Raw genomic sequence first — 20,762 nt, forward strand, 5'->3', positions numbered from 1 at the left:
AATACCAACCCCGGTGGTGGGTCTGCGAACCAAGATCACACCAGAAAGTCCTGGAGAATAGAGCGGCCAAAGAAGCCGTCTCTCCAGACTTGGCTGTCCAGTAAGTAATGCTTGGTAAAAGTGTGCAGCGAGGCCCACGTAGCTGCCTGACAGATGTCATGCAAGGGTACTCCCCATCCCAAAGCAGTAGTGGCTGCCGTAGCCCTGGTAGATTGGGCGCATAGCCCCACTGGAGGCTCTTTTTTAGCCAAAGAATAACAAGCCTTAATGCACAGAATGACCCATCGAGAGATGGTCCCCTTGTGCACGGCTCAACCTTTCTTGGCGCCCACGTAGCCAACAAAGAGCTGGTTATCCACCCAGAACTGTTGTGTGCTGTTGAGGTAGAATGAGAGCGCATGTTTTGGGTCCAGATGGTGGAGCTTCTCTTCCTCTTGTGAGGGATGTGGAGGCGGAAAGAAGGTGGGCAAAGTGATGGTCTGCCCGATGTGAAAGGTAGTGACAACCTTTGGCAGAAAAGATGGACGAGTCCTCAGAACAACTCTGTCCGGATGGAAAGAGAGAAAAGGAGGGTGAGAAGAAAGAGCCTGGAGCTCATTCACTCTTCTGGCAGAGGTAATAGCCACCAGGAAAGATGTCTTTAAAGTAAGAAGACGTAGAGGACAGTTGTGAAGTGGCTCAAAGGGAGCACACATCCGATATGTCAGAACCAGGTTCAAGTCCCACTGAGGCATTATGAAAGGAAAAGGAGGGAAAAGATGAGTAATGCCTTTTAAGAATCTATTTACAACAGGGACTTGAAAAGGGAAGGCTGATCTGGAAGCCGTAAAAAGGCTGATATGGCCGAGAGATAGCCCTTGATAGAGCCCAGAGCAGAGCCATGCTGAGCCAAAAAAAGGAGGAATAGGAGGACCTTTGAAAGAGGGGAAGAAAGGGGATCCACAGCCTTTGCTGTGCACCATGCCACAAATGTATTCCACCTTTAGGCGTATACCGTCTTAGTGGAGGGACGCCTGGCTTCCAATATCACATCACAAACTTCCGGAGGCAGGTCAAACGATGTCAACTGCTGCCGCTCAATCTCCACACAAGGAGGTGGAGGCTGGTCAGGTTCGGGTGTAGAACCGTCCCCTGTTGCTGTGACAGAAGATCCTCCCGAAGAGGCAGTTGGATCGGGAGATCGATAGCCATGCTGAGTAGCTCGGGGTACATCCTCTTTGAGCCCAGTCCGGAGCCACAAGAATGACTTGGGTCCGGTCGTGCATGAACTTCTTCAGCACTCTGGGTAGAAGTGGTATAGGCAGAAAGGCCGGATTTGCGCTTGCTGGCGTGGAAAAAGAAAGAACTGACGTCAGCGCGCGTTGGCCCGTCTAAGTAGCTCCAGCGATATCATCTCAATGACAACGACGCCTACGACGCACGCGGAGCCACACAACGACGCCTACCGACGAGCGTGGGTACTGCTGACGAAAGCTTCCCGGATCCAGTCTGACGCCTGGGGGTAATTCTAAGGTAAGGAATCTATCACTAAGTGTTTCTTTCACATACAAACAGTAGGGTGATGTAAGGAATGCTGAATTAATCTTAGCCACTGGTGATTGCTCGTGCTGCATTCCAGATGAGCATTTTCACCCACTATATTGCCCTAGAGAGAGACCTGAAAAATGCAAATCAGTCTTGGTTCTGCTCCGATAGAAGAGTCCTGCCTGAACTGCCAGGCCATATCTCCTGAAGATGGTAACATGAGCAATCCTGAACTGGTCTCAACTTACTTAGGTCTCATCGGTAAGGTATAGCATCAGTTCTGTGGGACAATAAACAGGGGCGGCAGGTAGTGCCATATCCATCATAGTTATGGCGCCTGCTGTAACAAGCAGCAAGATGATGGAAGGAATGAACTAATTTCAGCGACTGGAGATAGCTCAGGCTGCATTCAGTCGACTGTTCATTAGCCACACTGTTACTCTAGAAAGAGACCTTCCATATGTAAATCAGTCATGGTCATGGTCCAGTACCAAAACTGATTTGCAGAAGTCCTACTGTAGGACCAAGACTAATGTGCATATGGGTGTTCTCTGAGAAATGTGGCATAGTAGGTGAAAAACGATAGTCTGGAATGTGGCCTGAGTGATCGTCAGATGCTGAGATTCAGTTAAACATTCGTTTCACTACCTTGTTGTTTGTTGTAGTGCATCAACGAGACATAAAAATCAGGAACAGACAGTAAAAATCCCTTTGGAAGGTTGAAGAACTCAGCATAGATCAGGAAACAATACTTTGGACAGGGGCGGTTTCTCCATTAGAGCGGTGAGGCTGCACCCCTCTGAAAATTCCTTCACATTTACATTCAAAAATATAAAATAGATCGATTTATTTAGAGATACAATCGTATCTCTAAATAAATTGATGTATTTAAGTCTGGGTTGTCCGTTTCAGGCTGCCTGCCCACCTCTTTCTGAAGCAGGAGACGGAAGACAGGTAGTAATTCAACTCTCTTAACGTAAAGCACGAAGCAGGGCTTTCTGTTTTAAAGCCCTTCATTGCCATTGTGGTCTCTGGTTGTATGCACACTGTAGGCCAGTGACGCAATAAACATCACGGTTTCGGGCATCAGAGACTTCATCCCTGCATGATTTCAGATGTTCATCATTCAAAGGTGTAGATCCCACCCTTCGACATACGTGAAAGTGGGTTCAAGCACGTCTTATCCGGTGCCTTGTTTTGGTAATGGTAAGTGTTTGCAAGCTAATGCTGTGTTCTGTATATTTTGCCACAACCTCTCATCACTCTAACCTCCCCCACTGTGACACCCCAGGCCCTCAAAGACATTGTTCACTCCTTTAGAAGTGAAGCTGTGGTATTTGCTCCCTTGTGAAATGGATCCAAATAAGGAGCAGGGTTAGCTTTTGTTCCCTTGTAAAATAGATCCAAATATCCTGGAACGCGTGCTTACAGTGGCCAGTTCTCTGATGTATGGCATTAAAACTGGTCCTGTGTAAATGCCCCTAAGTTACCACTGGTGCTAAAAACATGGATTGACTTGCAAACAATGAGTGTTAAAAACATAGAGGGAATGCATTTCAGCAATTTTGTTCCTCTCTTAGTTTACATACTTTACTTAATCTTGCATTCCCCACAAGTTAGCTATTTTTTAATGATGTTTTTTTTTTTTTCCATGCATACTTTGAAGCTTGAGCCATGCCAGGTGTTTATGAGGGGCTTTGGTTGAGCGCTCAGGCGCTAAGGATAAAGCCAAACAAGTACACTGGGAACAGTAATGTGCTGAGGGCTCTCCTGAAACTATGATCATCACCATTTATCCTTAATTGTGATTCCAATGATTTCCAAGGAACAGTACGGCAATGGAGAAGACCTGCCCCCTTATTGTTGCTTTGCTAGCGGGCCACCACTAGAAGACTTACTCCCTTTGAGCGAAAATGTCTTGCTGTCTGACAGACTCCCAATTTTTTTTAAGAAACATGGGTTCTTGCTATGGATGGATGTTGGACTTGGCCCTTTATGCAGGGTCATCCCCAAAATTTTTGCCTTCCTCCTAGCCTTTTTTCTGACATGGTGTTGGTGGTTTTAGTACTCTGAGCACTTTAGCACTGCTGTCCAGTGTAAAGTGCGTGTGCTGTATGTGGTAAACATGGTAAGATTGGTCTACACCTGTTTGGCGTATTTAATTTTCCTACAGTCCGTTGTAAAGTGGTATCTCAGATACCCAGGGCCAGTAAATTAAATGCTACTGGTGGGCTTGGAGCGCTGATTACGCCACCCTCCAAAGTAGTCCTTCAAACCTGTCTCAGGCCTCTGGCATTGGAGGACCTGTGCGTGCAGTGTTACCGCCACTGTGACGTGGCACATAAAGTGTGTGCCATGTCTGTGACTCCCCTTTTACTGCATGTCAGGTAGGCCCTAGCTAGCCCTATGGGCAGGGTGCATTGTAGCTAAAAGTGAGGACACGTACCTTAAGTGTGTGACATGTCCTGGTAGTGACAAACAGCCATTTTGGTTTCTCACTGCTGTGAGGCTGCCCTCTCATAGGAATGCATTAGGGATTCCCTGATAAGTGTTTCAGTGGTAATTTCTGGTATGAGAGGAGCAGCGTGGTCAAGTTTGGTATGTTTGGAATAGTAATAATAAATGCTGTGCAATGGTGTGCGCATATTTATTATCACTATTCTAGAAATGCCACTTTTTAGAAGTTGGCATTTCTGTGTGCTATGTGTCTGCCTGCTGGATGTGTACAGCATGTCTGTCTCTGGCGTGACAGGGGATCATGAGGTGTGTGGCTCCCGGGAGGGTAGGGTGAGTCAGCGCTAGGCTGAATAAGAGATCTGCATTTCGAGTAGTGGGAGGAGTAGTCCCCTGACCCTGAATAGGTCTGTACCTGCCTAGGTGAAAGCTGGCTCAACCCCCTGTGGTGTGTCTGATGACCGAGCCCACTCTGACAAAGGAGGGTGGAAGCCTGGTAAACAGAGTGCTTCAACACCCCACAGAACCAGTTGAGACTGGTTCCCCCAAGCCCTGTGTCAGGGCAGACAAAGAGAAATACAGTATATATACTGGGGCTGTTACCCCATGAAAGTGTGCTTCCTTGTGCTACTTGGGGACTTGCTACTGCTGGGCCCCAGGAGGAAACAAATAATCAAATGGGGAAGGATCACTTGTCCTGCATGAACCAGGGTATGTAGGAAACGAAAACAAATGGTCTCCAGTAAAAAACCCTCATGCACGTGTTGGGAAGTATGGTTAGCGGTATATCTTGATTCTCCGCTCTTCATACACGTGTGTGCATAATCATAGGGTTAGTTTCTTGGTATCCAGCCTCCACCAGGAGGATCTTACCCTTGGTTTAAAACAGTAGTGACCCAGTGATGTGGACAGTGTTCAAAATTAAAAATTACCCGGAAAACCAGAAAGGAAAATTTTTTATTAGATCTGGGTTCGGGTAAATCCCATAAGGGAATGCTCTATACAGTGCATTCTATTGAAAAAAATTAGGTTTTTTCAGGACGTACAGCATTAGGATAAAAAATGGCCAACATGTTTCAGCCCCATTAGCCGGGATTCGGACTTATGGGCTTTCTTCAGGACCAATAGTGATGTGCAAAAGTGATACTACTTTACTAAATTATAGAAAGTAAGTGTAAGAAAAAAGGAAAAATTAACTTGCATCCATTGCAGGTTACATTGGTGATGGGATGGATGGAACTCAGCATTGCCCATCTCCAACTGTGCCAACGCATTCCATGCCACAGATACTTGGTCCGCTTGGTGGGACAGGCCAAACTGCAGTTCATAAGCAGATTTTCATAAGAATTGCTAAATAAAACAGAGCCCTATCCCAGCAGTGTATTTCGAATATCCAAATATGCGAGAGGGCACATGCTATCAAATATGATGGTTGCAAAGAGAAGAAATGCCTACCGCTTTTAACAAACACATTAACGTCACTAAAGATCACATGACGGCTTCGCATGGCCCTCGTTACAATAAAACATGTAAATATGTACACATACCTCTAGGTCCTCAATTACATCGTGGAGCTCAGTTTCTGCGGTGATAAATGAAGTTAAAGGCGAATATAAGTTTGATTCCCTCAACCTGTTTGCTTTGGCCTTGAGGTTTGCCATTTTTCTGTGCTCCCTTTCTTCATCAGAGAGAACTTTTTGGCAAAGTTTTGGCGATGTTACAACTTCCACAGCATCAACAGGCAGGATATTTAAAAAAGAGAATTCGCTTGTAGGAGATTTGTCTATATCCTGCACTGTGCAAAACTGGTTGTTTAATTCATTACTATCAGGCATGGCAAGGTCTGTAAAACTACCAGAAGAGTTTACAGGAGGAAGCTTGGGCTTGTCCTGGCCTCGGCCTAAACCAATGTTATTGTTACTTAAAAGCTCTCCACTGATACTCGCTTTACATTCCGGGTTGTCAGGCAATGCCCCTCGTTCTTTCTTCGTTTCTGACAGCTGGCCCTTGGAATCTGCCCTGGCTCGGCTTCTATAAACCTTCCAGTATTTTTTCAATTTCCTGTTCCTCTCAGTAGCTCCATGGGTGTTTGTGCTGGAGGAATCAATCCCATAAACCTTGAGATCATAATGCATGGACAAAAATGAGCTCAGGTAGCCCTTTCCAGAGCCAAGGTCAATCACCTAGAGAGGAAAAAACAGAAAGAATCACCAATAAAACGCACCCATCTTAATGAACAGCAGATTAGTTAAACATTTAAACCAAATGTCAACTGCAAGGATTCGTCTACTCAAAGCAAACAAATGTAGGCCCCTACTGATTTTTCTCAGCTCTTGTTCTGCCAGGGGATATAGTGTTGACTAGACTTTCGGTTTTTAGTTACAAACTTCAAATTGGATTGTTTTTCTCAGGAAACAATTTGTCAGTCAGTCACAGTGGTTACTTGTACTAGTTTCTGAGAGTTTGAATCTAATTTTAAAAGTTTCTTTAAATACATTTATATCATTTTAAAACAAGCAGTGGAACGGCAATAAGTCTGTATCCCAACTGTTTTCTTTAATATGCAGTATTTAAGACATGGAACACTTAGTTAAAGAATGGTAGGTTGGGTTGTTATAATATGTATCTATGAAACTGGAAATATTTAGGAAATATACACTAAGAGGTACATATATAGTTGTAGACAATAGTAACAAGCATTTGCAATGCAACCAGTCTCGCCTTTAAGACCTTATTGAAATTTAGCTATCCAGCACATTAGCCTGGGTGCTAAAAAATCTACTGTTCTTCAACATGGAGGGAAAGTAAGCACCAAACTGCGTGACACGCCAGGTATGAGAACACATGGAGAGAAATATTGCCTTTCAGCGGGAAATGGCCAAAGCTCTGATTTTAATATAAAATCAGGGCCTTCGGTGGTCATGTCACTGAAAATACAAGATTTGAAAAAAATACTACTGTCTACGGGTGCTAGTGGAAGACAATTTCTATGTACTGGAATCTAGAGAATGCTAAAGTGATTCTGGTATTTTACTGATCTCTGCTGGTCGTCTTCTATCAAGAGAGTTAAATAGAGGCTGTTTCCAGAAAAATTAAAAAAGAAAGTCCTTCAGCAGAAAGCAATTCTAGTATTTTACTGACCTCTACTGGTCGTTTTCCATCAAGACAGTTAAATAGAGGCAGTTGGACAGAAAAAAAAGTCCTTAAGCGGAAGCAGAAAAGTCCTAGGGCTAATCTCCAGAGCCCACAAAGTACATACACATATAAGTATATACTAAAGTTTATACAAGAGGTCTTGAATGCTCGACCAAAAAATGTGGAAAAAGCACGCAGGACTCCTACATTTCTTTGCGAGTGTGAAGCTTACTCTTTGAATTTTGTACTGGACCTACTGTGTTAAAGAGGCATACAATGTGGATGCCTGAACACCTAATCTGTGTGCGACATATTTGTGCATTATATATACTTGTATTTTAATCCTGCTTTGAGTGAGTTATGGTTGTCCTTTTGACCACAGTTTTTGAGCGTAAAGAAAAAGTGCACTGCTACCCTTGCTATGCATATTCTGAGCTCAGTGGTGGTTGCTCTGATAATACATATACCGTACCTAGTGCGTTTGTGGAGGAAGCTTGTGCTGCTGTTGTACCAGTTCAAGAACTGGAAGCTTGTCCTGCTCTCAGGTCTTGTATCTTTTGTGTATGTATGTGTGTGTGAAAAGCTTGCTACTCGACATGCACTATTGTTACATAAACTTGCACTGCATGCAACTGTACTGTACCTGCTTTGTGTATGATGGACACTTCGACTGCTGATGAGTGTATTGAGCCTGGCCTGTGTGTTAGGAAAGCTTGCACTATGCAGGACTATTGTGGATGTTTGTACTGCACCTTCTGTGTGTTTGTGTGAGTGGGAAGGTCATTATGTGGATGCCTGCACCGTACATGCACTAAAACTTGCATTCCTATTGACAGTGCTATACAAAGTCTGATAAATGGAGGCTTAGCCTACTTTACCTGTTCTGTGTGTTAGTGAAGCTTCTAATGTGAAACTTGAAAGAGGGACAAGCATCCACGTCCTGTCTCTAGTGCATCATTCTCCAAGTGTGTGAGCTAAGCTTGCTAGCATACCTTCTGTGTTTCTGAGAGATGCTTGCACTGCGGATGCCTATATTATACCTGTTCTGTGTATTAGGGAACCTTGCACTGCTGCTGCCTTTACTGTACTTGTTTATAAGGGAAGCTTTAACTCTGGAAGGGAGCATACAGTTTGAGAACATGTGCTGTATGTGATCACTGTATTAGTAAGGTAGCTCTACATCTGTATCACTGTCCCTAGTCTGTATGAGTGAAATTCACCCTTCTGTTATCAATTCTCTCTAGTTGGCAGAGGTAGGTACCTTTCTCCAACTAGGGACCCCTGCTTCTAGTCAGGGTAAGGGAGTTACGCCATTAGACAACTCCTGCTCACCCCCTTGATAGCTTGGCACGAGCAGATAGGATTATCTCAGAGGCAGTGTGTAAAGCATTTGTGCACACGTACACTAATTCAGTGGAAACACTACAAATGGACACCACACCATTTTAGAAAAATAAGTATTCTTTATCTAAACCAAACAAGACCAAAACAACAAAAAAACAACATACAGTTATCAAGATATGACTTTTAAAAGGTAAAAACAGTTCTGTCCATAGCAAACTATAGATGCAACACTTTCAACACATAGTACCGTGGATGCTCCAAAATCATAAGCAAAAACAGCCGCAGGGAAGGAGATGCGCCGGTTCCTTACTTACAAGGAAGATGATGCGTTGGTTCCTTGCTCCAGGGGAGGTGGTGGGTCGGTTCCTTACTGAAGAGGAGGTGATGTTTCCGTTTCTTACTGTGAAGGGAGGCGATGTGTTGGTTTCTTACTGCAACCCCGGAATTGTTGTAGACTTGGCCCCCCAGTGCGATGCATGGGGATTCGGGGATGCATAGGTTCTCGATGCGGCAGCTGCAATGGCACTGCGTTCATCTCGCCAGCCGCGGTCCCCCGGTGCATCAGTTTTTGCAGTCGCGCAGCATGGCCAGCGTTGGAATCGGTGCGGTGATCTTGGACTTCGGCGATCAGTGATTGAGACTAAGTGTGCAGCAATTTCTCCAGCAGCAGGTAGGCGCTGCGTCGGTTTCTTCAGCAGCACGATGGCGATGTGTGGGAATTCATCCATGTTAGAAATGGGGATCTCTAGTTGGCAGCGGCTGGCGCAGAGGTCCAAATAGGGATCCTTCTTCCTAAGTCAGAGTAAAGGGGCTACACCCTTTGAAAACCCCTGCTCAACCCTGTGGTAACGTAGCACGAGCAGACAGGCCTATCTCACAGGCACTGTGTGAAGCATTTATGACCATAAACAATAACGCAGGAGAGACGCTACAAACGGACACCACAAGTAGTTATAGAAAAATAGTTATCTTTATATAGACTGAACACGAGGCTACAAGCACTCAAGGAGCCACAATGCACATAATTACAGATTCACTTCAAAGCAATAAAGGCACTCAAAAAGTGCGTGGAACGGACTAAGTTTGAGGTTGGGGTCCACGCCACCCGGTGATGCACAATGTACCTGAGATTTAAAAGGGCACGGCACACATCCTCACACGGAAGCCGTGGTGGTGACAGGCGGACTCGAAGCGGCCACAGCTCCTAGCTGTAGCGATCCGCGGCGTGCACTCCCGATAATCCTGGGACGGGGCTTAAAGGTGGGCACCCAGCGGCACACTTAGGTGTTAACAAGATCCCCGAAGTGGTGACTAGTGCGGGCACTCAGCGGCAGAGCTCCTAGGCTGCAGCAGCCCACATTATCGATAGCGATGATTCCTGTAGGACGACAAATGCAGGCACTCAGCGGCACAGTTCCTCAGCTGCATCGGCCCACAATAGCGATAGCGATGATTCTCATAGGACGGCAAATGTGGGCACTCAGCGGCACAGCTCCTCAGCTGCAGCGGCACACAATAGCGATAACGATGACTTTGGAAACATAGGCAAATGCGGGCTCTCAGCGGCAACAGCTTCTCAGCTGCGGCGGCTCAAAATAGCGACATCGATGACTTTCAGTCGCCGTTCCCCGCAGTAGAACCAGAGGCTCTGGAATTCTCAACAGAGGCCTCATCTGCGAGTAGAATTCCCCTCAAATAGAAATCCAGACGGCTGATGGGTGAAGTCTAATGTCCCTGAGACTTCAGCAGGAGGCAAGCTCAAATCAGGCCCTTGGGTAGTTGCTTCAGCAAGATGGATGAAAGTTTCAAAGTCCTTTCCCTCTAGTTACACGGACAGAGGTTCGTCTTGACATCCAGAAGTAACGCACCGTGTAGGGTTTTTTGCACAGGTCCTTATACCCCAAAAAGTCTTTGTTCTCAAAAGTCACAAAACCCCTGAACCCAGCCAGAACCAGTTTGGTGTCGTCCTGGAGCACTTTGTTTACAAGGCTGCATCCTGCCTTTCAGGAAGAGGGGGTCTGCCATCAGACACACAGTGGGAGGTGCAGCCATCATTCACCTTGCCAGGCACAGCCCTGCTCAGATCAAAGGGTTACCCCTCCCCATACTCCAACTGTAGATCTCTCTATTCAATCCAGGTCGGGCTCAGCCTGCCCTGCCCCTCAAAAATCAGACAGCCAATACACATAACAGCAGAACTCACTGGAAGGCTTAGGCAAGAATATACCTACTTTGTAAAAGTGATATTTTCAAACATAGAATATAAAAATAATCCTCACTAAAAGATGTACTAAATTCGACTGTCCACTTTACAAGCTGCTTCGGTGGGTAGTGCAATCAGCACTGCAGGCCCACTAGCAGCATTCGGTCTACCGGCCCTGGGCATGCACGGTGCACTACACTAGGGACTAACAGGTAAATCAAATGAGCCAATTATGGGAATGCCAATTCATGCAGTCAATTTACAATAGGGAGCATTCGCGCTGTGGCACTGAATGGCAGTGGCACAGCGCCAAGAGCATCTAACACCAGCAACCACAGAGGAGACAAAAAGCGAAAGATCGGAGAGACACCCACACCAATGGTGCCAGGTCTAACATTCCATCACAGTGGTGTTGCATCGGAAACGAGTACAGATGAGTCACGCTTCTTTAGTTGCTTCTCTCCAGCAGCAGGAACAACATATAGAGGCCCAACACAAGAACAGGCGCCTCTTGGCAGGTCAGAACTCCCAGCAAGGAAGTTCAGGGGATCTGGTGGTGAAGTTTTTGTGTCCCTGAGACTTCAGAACAGGAGGCAAACTCTACTTCAAGTCTTTGGATATCTTCTTCAAGCAGGATACACAGCACATAGCTAAGTCTTTGTACCCTCCTTAGCAGAAACAGCCACTGCAGGCCAACCCCAGACAGCACACAGTAAACGGGCACTACTTCTCCTTCAGCTTTCCCTGCTCTTCTCCATGGCAGAGGTTCCTCTTGAGCCCAGAAGTAAGCTAAAGTTCTGGGGTCTGAGCCCCAATATTTATACTCAATTTCTCCTTGTACTTTTGTGGCAGAGAGGCTCTACAGACAGCATGTAGATACCCCTCACAGACTCGAAGCATTAGACTACTGGAAGCACTCTCACACTAGAAATGGAGTAGAAGCCTAAAAATACTGGCAGCACTATCGCACCCCTCATACTACAAGCCTCAACCTACCGGCAGGGCCCACAAACTCCTCACAGTCTAACGGCTTGACATACCAATAGCACTCTTACATTACTCACAAACTAGCACGCACACACAAATGGAAGCCTTCCCAAACCAACTAACAGCAAATCAAATAGGTCATGTTTGTAACTGAAAGCACTACTGTTAATATTGGTCGAATCGATGTCAGTGTTTATAATGATACATTCGCACATAAGAACGAAATTGCATCACTATTATCAAATTTACCCGTCATGAACTCTTCATCAACCCCGATTCAGAAATGAATGGTCAGGTAGGCTCTGCGACCTAAGTGAGGTTACTGATTGACATGTCACAGGTGGGGTGGCATGTAGCCGGCAGACAAATGTGCAAACAGGAAACTCGGGTCCATCCCCCAGATAAGCACAGCAACACCACATTGGTCCAGGATAATTGGCTCCAAGTAAGCACACATGGCCAGAGGGGTGGGCAAAAGTCCAAAACACCATAAATTCAGATACCACATGAAGATTGGAACACATAGCCAATAAGGACACAGCACACACAGTACACAGAGTGTTCACGCGCCCCTGATGGCGGACATCTGGACATGTTACCCACTGCTCATATTGTGCCCAAGCAAGGTCGAGGCCCACCTGCATTTGTTATCAGGGGACTTATTTATGACTCCACAGGCAAGGCCCACATCACATTCTTTTACCAAACAAGGATCGCTGGAAGCACTTTATGATACCCAAATAAATGTATAAATCCCTGTTCAGATTGATTGTACTTTGTGACAGTCCTTAGACCAATTTCTGTAACTGTGCTACTGGCTGAAGTGTTTTATTGAACAAACTGTTCCTGTTTTGCCAAACGCCTCTTTTGTTTGTCAAGGTAAATTCCTATTCGAGCAACATTTTGGTGAGCCAGCCAGTAGAGATTGGTACCTCAGACCCAACTGCAGCTGAAGGAAAGTAAACCCGCCCGGACGGATTCACACTTGTGCATCAAAGAAGGTGAGCAGACACTGCAATTATTTGGAAACTCTACTTATTATGCACCCTGAAGCTGCCATCAGAGGGTAAGGGACCACATCTTGGCTTTAGTCCCAGCATTTGGCGTACGGCAAACTAGGAAGAAGCACAAAAATTTCACCTGAGTGCCTTGCTTCTGACAGAAATCTGACATGTTATCTATTTTATGTGTCTGTACTTAACAGTGGTAGGGTTGCCTCAGAGGCATTCTCGCGGAGGTCACCTTTCTTCAATAGTCAGCACGCTAGGAAGGGTGAAATTGATTGTCTATTGGACCAATGGGCATGGCACAAATGGTACGCTTGTCCCCTTGGTGTGATACAGGTTTGAGGCCTCACCGATCGGACCACTGGGTGTGAAACAGATGGTACTCATGGACCTGGGGTGTGATATAGATCCCGCACCTCAATCTTATTTTTTAGTCCCACAGGGTTTTCTCAGTACAACAAGTTTCTTAAAAACTACTGGTATCTGAAAGTTTTGAGAGGTATTATTCACTTGGACCGCTGGGCGTGACAGAGGAGGAACGTTAAGCTCCTGGGTGTGAAACAGGGTGCAATTCAGATGTTAGGAAAAAAGATTTGGATCTAGGAGATCAGCTGTAGCCTGTGTTTGGCCAAGAGGGACCTGTGGTTCTTCGAGTTATTCATTTTGGCTGGACTTAACCTTTCTCATCTACTATCTTTTAAGGGACTAAAAGAGGAAACAATATGAGTATTACGGTCATCCACAACAGTCTAGGTAGGTGTATCATTCATACTTTCTTTAATTATCCTAATCTTTTCCATACAGTAAGTATTCAAATAATAAAACATTTATTGGGATGGTTTAAGATCCCGTGACACTCTATTAGGAGAGTTCTTTCAACATTGTAAAGGTCTCCTTTATTGTAAGCTTCATTTATTCTGCTACTAAAAAGTTAGATTACATTTTTAAGAGTAACTTTTTATACTCTATCATTCTCTCTTTGAATTTTGCTCTTTTTCAATGTTATAGTCCTTATGACAATGACTTTCTAATTGGTGAAGATGTAGCTTAGTGCCCTGCCTGTAGCTCAGTGTTGAACTGACTGCATGTTTTGAGCAAATCCTTATTCTATGACAACTCAGGGGCATTAATGTTGCTAGCATTGTGCATCCAATTTGTAAATTCCAATGCATCAGTATCTGCAGTGGTGCTAAAAACAGGCCTACTTTTTTAAACTCAGACATCATCATCACCACCATTGTATGATTTTAACTTTAGCGGTATTTTGATATTTGTCCACCACACATGGTGTCTCAAATTTTATTAGATAATGGTCTGACCAAAGACAGGGTAAGATAGTTAACTCGCTATTATTGAAACTGGCAGGTCATATTAAATTTAGTGTGTGTTCCTTATTTTTAGAAGGACACCTAATGTGTTGTGTCAATGAAAAGGATGTCATAAGCTCAACATACTCCATATCTTTTGAGTTGACTGAAGGATCATCATACGAGTAGTTAAAATCACGGACCATGAACAATTGAGCGTAGGTGGTCCTTAATGAGCAAATAACTGCATAATGGGTATTAGAAAAGTTAGGCATATTGCGCTGGGTGGTAAGTAATAAGAGAATTTGGGTGGACCACCACTGCATTGTTCACCTCAGAAATGGCCGAAATATGTAGTGAGCATTGTGAGATTACTGCCACCCCTCCACCGTTTTTTGGTCGAGCCTAAGGGCAGTGCGCATGCACTGCTCGCTACGGAAGGCATTCTGTATTGGAGTATGCTATTGAAGCCCCGCCCACACTCCGTCCATATTTGTCATTAGCTTATCTCATTGCCCTTCGTAAATGCTGGCTTCTAATTCGTACATAGACTTGTTAGTCCCTCCTTAGTACCGCTGTCTTCACTTGTAACCTCCAACGAGGACTGGCTCTTTTACTTTGGTTGTTACACGGTCTGCTTTATAAGTTGGTGAGCACTATTTTCTTTAATGCTCTTCCAATATTCCACCCACAGCATCGGAGCACTCGCCCACTTTGTTTAAAATAGTAATAGATTTTTATTCAAATTACAGTGCGGTCCTCTTTATAGCGGCTGCGTTTATTTACTTATTTAATATAAGGCGCGGTCCGCATTCACTTTAGCAGCCGTGCTTATTTAATTATTTAATTACCATCGCAGGTCGCTTTCACTTTAGTGACCGCGCTACAGAGCTTTTGAAATTACTTTTTTTATTTTAAACTTTGGGTGAAAGCACCATATACGCATTCATTATAATGGTGGCCGAGCCCCTTTGTTTAGATGCTGCTCAAAGTAACCTGAATATGCGAGCAGCGTCGAAAAAAAGGGGCAAGGCCACCATTATGGTGGTCTCGCATTTGCGAGAGTTTGAGCTCTAGGCATTAAAAACAAGAATGCCTTTTATTTTATTTCGATAACTTTATTTCGGTCACAAAGTACCATAAAAGTGCAGATAAAATATATACATTACACAAGGTAAATTAATTAAATAACATATATAAAGTGCAAATTCAAACCCCATCATATATGTACACATTAGTCACAAGGTTAAAACGAAGAAGTAATGCATCATAAAAACGAATTAAACAATGATTAGTTATCGAAAAAGTTAAAACACTGTTTAGGCGAATATTCCTGTTAACAATTAAATTATTCAAAGAATTTCCTACGACTATGCCACATACTATTTAAAAAACGCGAGACAGCAAAGGTAATGGGGGGATGGGTGTAGTACCTTAGAACTCTAAAGGCTTGAGTACACTGTCTGAAGCCTAGGTTTCTACAGATCGGAGTCAGCCAGTACTTCCGTGTGGCCTGATAAGCTGGACAAAAGAAGAAGACATGAGGGTCATCTTCAAGACTGTGTTTGCATGCAGGGCATTCAGTATTCCTCGTACTATCCCATCTACTAGTAAATGCCCTAAGCGGAAGACTACCAATTGTGAACTGCATATAGAGTTTCCTCGCCAGTGGTGGATAGATCAAGTCGAGAAAATCCTCCTGCCTGTAATCTACTTTTACCTGAAGGAACTCTATTGTTAATCTTTCCATTGTAGAACTCGCATGCAAGGACAATAGATTATATTGCCTGAAGTGATAGACCAGATCAGCCCTAGATATTACTGGGCAAGTTGTATCTGGAGCTTCCCAGAGCTCATACAGGCCAATCCTGGTTCAGGTTGCCTTGATTTGTACTAGCCACGGAATTTTCTTTGTTCTTAGTGCAGCCCAGACCTCACAGAATTCATTTTTATAGGAAGCTAGTTCAGGAACTGACCATAATCTTCTCCAGTATGACAGTGTCCATAAAGCTGCTTCCTCCTCGATCGGAGATAACCCTAGGTCCATACGGACAGGCACTAGCGGTGTATTCACTGGAAGGCCCAGTAAGTTCCTCATAAACGTGTGTTCTGCCTTCATGAGGTTGGATGGCCTACGGTGTCCCCAAAGTTCCGCCTCGTACATAGTAGCCGCTCTAGCCTGAAGTTTGTAGATTTCTAGAACAGGGGCAGCTAGTTTAAGTTCGGAAACTCTATGCACTTTCAGGATCCCCCCGCCACTTGTGCTAATCTAAGTGCAGCTTTTGCTAACTGGGCGTCTCAATCAAAGTGTTCCGTGAGGGTAATACCTAGGTACTCGAAAGTTTTTACTCGTTCAAGTGGGATTCCCTCCAAAAGTGGATTTGGCCGAGTCTGCCTAGGAGGATTGAAAATCATAAATTTAGTCTTAGCTAAATTTATTTCTAGACCTCTCGAAACACAAAAATCAGCAAAGACGTCCAGGGTTCGTTGGATGCCTGTTGATGTTTTGGACAACAACAAAGTGTCGTCCGCAAACATCAATGCAGGCACCCTACCAGAGACCAGCCTCGGTGCATTGGTATCCTCAACTCTAAGTAGGTGGTCTATAAGCCCATTTATATATAGACTGAATAGGGTAGGGGCCAGGATGCACCCCTGGCGCACCCCCTTTTTCACTGGGAAGCGGGCTGTCAATTCTCCGTGCTTCCCACACTTGTCATCCAATAGGTAGGTTGGCAGGCCTAAGTCAAGTAGTACCCTCCACAACTTATCCCTCGGGACCAGATCAAAAGCTGACCGTAGGTCAACAAAGATGAGGTAGAGGCTGCCACCCTCCACATTCACCGTTTTCCAGTACAAAACCTGGAGTCTAAATATCTGGTCCAGGGTCGAGATACTCGTCCTAAAGCCGGCCTGGAGGGGACTCAAGATCTCGTTTTCCTCTATCCAGACCTGACCTCTATCTAAAAGAATCCGTCCCATCAGTTTTTGAGTAGTATCTATCAAACTGATAGGCCTGTAGTTTGATGGCACAAGGGGACAGCCTTTTTTGTGGATGGGGACTATTTCTGCTCCAAACCAGGTATCCGGTGGGTCCATGCCCTTTAATATGGCATTAAAGAGAACACCCAAATATGGTGCCCAAATTTTCGGTTCACACCGAAATAAGTCCCCCGGGAGCTTGTCTAGACAAGAATGCCTTTTATATATGTGCTCCTTTAAAAAAACATACATAAAAGCCATTTTCAGTATCAATGCCAATAGCTTAAAAGCTCACAAATGTGAGACCTATTGCATTGAAAATGCTTGTTATCACTAGCCCTATTTTTTTATGGAAATTAAGGAGCTGATTATGATGCCGGTGGGACTGCCACCGACAGGCCGTTGGTGGCAATCCCACTGACAGACAGCCCTTGGGTCCGATCGCTGCATTATGATGCAGGGGGTTGGACCAAAACTATAGAGGGAAGACAGCTGCCTCCGAAAGGATCTACGATCCCGTTGGGCAGCAGTCGGAATCGTATCCTTTGAGTGGCGGAGGTGTTGAGGCAGGCACCACTGTCGGGATTACGATGTGTCTTTCCAACAGCCTTTTCGTGGACATTCAAACAGGACCCTGGTCCCTCGTGGGCCACTGCAAAGTGGCCCTGGGGGCACATTTAGGGCCCCCACACACATCTATGCACCATTTGCCATGGTGCATGGCACACACTGCATGGATGTGGTCTTTTACAGTGTGGCTTGTGCTGAAGGCCTTATCCTGGGCCACAGCACAAGCCACAGTGTAAAAAAGCACTTTCCAACCGCCACCACGGTGGTCATATCGTAATTGGGTGGTGAGACCACCGACTGCTTGTCAGGAGGTCTCCTGACCGCTGCAACAGTAGTCGGCGGTCCGACAACTTATATCACAATCGGGCCCTATGTATTGAGGGGGCAGTACGGCTAAGATTCCCGGAACAGGTCTGTCCACTACCCATATTTTAGTTAAAAATAAAATGTCAATCGTATTTTCCTCAAAGTGGCTAAGTATTTCTGTTCTGTTTCCCCACAGAGTGGGTTTAAACGGCCCATGTGCATACTTCTCTGATTGTGTAACAGTTCCAGTGCTGGGTGGTAGAAACTCTTACTATTCTAGTAATCAAGTAGAAAAGGACACTTGTATCTACAAACCCATTGGTTCACTTTGACAACCCTCATAGAAGCCAGAAGTTTTTACGATGCGGTATATTTGTTTGTCCGCCCCTCTTCTAGCGACATGGCATAGTCATTGGGTAGTCAAATGTAAGGTATGCCTGCCTCACCCGAGGCACCTCTGGAGAGTGTAGAAGTATCCAGAGATCAAAAACAGAGAGGTACAATGGCCAACCAGCGAGGGTATAGTTAAAAAACAGTATAAGCACCAAAAACAAATTTAATAAAGAAGGTGAATACTGTAAACTAAAAACCAATGGATATATTCGATAATCGTGTGACCAGATTATCATATACGTTGTTTTTTAAAAGTCGACATGTTTCAGCTCCTAGAGGCCCAGAAGGGTCGGTGGAGCTTTCGTCAGGACGTACACACAAAATTGTACTTACACTACTTGTTCAGTATTCAAATGCTTAATAGGCAATCATGGGAATATTATCCTGAATGCAAGGCGAAAATCACTCCCTCAGGATGCTAAGAGCCGCCGTTTTGTGGTCACCGCGACATGTGTTGCGCGCCGTGCTTGTGCTGGCTCTGCCCCTGGAAGCAAACTCTTACTAGTCACTAATTGGTTGAGCTACATTGCCTCTATTTCTTTGCTTAAAAGTCAGTCCCTTTGTAATGTAGTCAAGAGTTTTTACTAGTGTTTTGGCAGGGAGATTGGCCAAACTGGTCCCGTGCTTGATCAATCCGGACCAAAAGGGTTTCATTCCGGGGAGATACATCCATGAGTTGACCTTACAGTTGATCGGTAATATTGATCTTGCCGTGACGAGGTCGGAGCCTTTAGCGGTGGCAGCTTATGACGCGGCAAAGGCTTTCGACTGTGTCAATTGGGGTTTTCTCTGGGATGTTCTTACTATCATGGGGTTCGGAGAGACCTTTATTCAAACTATAGGAGGATGCTATGAGGGTGCTTCGGTGGCAATTTAACTAAATGGCTCTTTATCACCACGTTTTGATATCAGGAGGGGTACAAGGCAGGGGTGCCCCATCTCACCCCTCTTGTTCGACCTCTATATCGAACCTTTGGCACAAGCATTGAGGCTAGACGAGCAAATTACTCCTTTTAAAATAAAGGAATACTGGCATTATATGCAGACGATCTACTGGTTTATACTAGCAACCCAGTAGAGGTTTTTCCCAGAGTCGAGGAGATAATGGTAGACTATGGTCGATACTCCGGTTATTTAATCAACAATACAAAAACAGAAATAATGTGCTGGGGTGTAGACCAGTGGGAGGAAGCAACAAGCAGCCAGTTCAGGTATTTAGGCATATTAATTACATCTGATCTTAATAATATAGTCAAAATAAATCTGAAAAAGGTGACTACAGATATTGACCATCGATTTTCGAGATGGCAAAACCTTCCATTAACAATATATGGCCGCGTTAATTTGGTCAAAATGGTCATTTTGCCCAAAATTACCTATCTATTTAACGCGATCCCCTTAACATTCCAGGATAAAATCTTAAGGAAGATCCAGGGGAAGATAGGTAGTTTTATCTGGGCAAATAAGAACGCCCGGATGTCCTGGAAAAAACTGAAAAGAAGACTGATAAAGGGGGGGTTGGCACTTCCGGACATTGCGTGGTATGCTTTTGCTTTCCAGCTAAAAAACGTCCGCACACTTTTAAGTAGTCCAGACAACTCTCATTGGGGGCAGATTTTGAATACAATGTTAGATCAGGAAGGGGGTGGCCCTGGTTTTTTATATAAGTTTGGTGCGCCAAGATTTTACAAGAAGGTTCGCCTAAAGGTATTGAAATCGGCCTTGATTCTTTGGAACAGAGTTAAGGGGTATTGGGGTATAAAATATTATTCAGATCTTGCCCCTATATGGGACTCCCCGGGTACTCCGCAATGTCTCCAGGATAGCCTCTCTCTTTCAGTCAGGAGAGCGGGAATAACAATCTGGTCAGACCTAATATCATCAGAGGGGGTACATCCTTGGGAGGTGTTGCGGTCTGGGATTGGGGACTCCTTTTCAAAATTTAAATATATTCAACTCTGTTCGTGGTATTCCTCTGAGAAAAATAACACTGGTGGAAACTGGGACATTGAGTTTGCACTTTCGCCCCCAACTCAGAGGAAGAAAGAAGTGGGATTTTTGTATAGGAAGCTGATTGAGGCAGAGGAAATTCGAGCTACACCATTACATCAAGTTTGGAGACTTTCTGTCTTAGAGGCATCCTCAGCTGATCTATATAATTTCTCCCTTCAATATTTATATAGATTTGTTAAATCCGCTCCCCTTAAAAAGAATCACTATTATGTTATAAATAGGCTTTACTACACCCCTAAAAAAATCGCAAAATTTGTCAACCCACCCCCTGTATGCCCCAGATGTGATACGCCAGAGGCCGATGATATCCATGTTTTTTATGAGTGTCCTAGGATTGGCTCTTTTTGGGCCACCATTGAGAAGACACTGGAGAGTGTCTTCAAGATGAAACTTAGGTTTAATGTTGCAAGGGTCTTCTTTGGTCTGGACATTGATCTCTTAAATGGGCTAAGGGAGACACAGGTGGCTTTATTTTTCACGCTTATTCTAATTGCACGTAGGGAAATCTGTAAAGTCTGGAAGGATGTCACCCCCCTA

At 44.6% G+C, this 20,762-nt stretch overlaps 1 protein-coding gene across 1 annotated transcript in view; it reads right to left on the reverse strand.

Moving 5' to 3' along the window:
* The window catches only part of METTL25 (methyltransferase like 25), a 690,484-nt gene that overhangs the window by 452,610 nt on the left and 217,112 nt on the right, over positions 1-20,762 (reverse strand). The window contains exon 4 of the mRNA XM_078674227.1: positions 5,526-6,161. Coding sequence (XP_078530353.1) covers positions 5,526-6,161 — 636 coding nt within the window. The remainder of the gene's footprint in view (positions 1-5,525; positions 6,162-20,762) is intronic.

The sequence above is a fragment of the Lissotriton helveticus genome, chromosome 1_1, assembly GCF_964261635.1.
Source record: "Lissotriton helveticus chromosome 1_1, aLisHel1.1, whole genome shotgun sequence".
Classification (NCBI taxonomy): domain Eukaryota; kingdom Metazoa; phylum Chordata; class Amphibia; order Caudata; family Salamandridae; genus Lissotriton; species Lissotriton helveticus.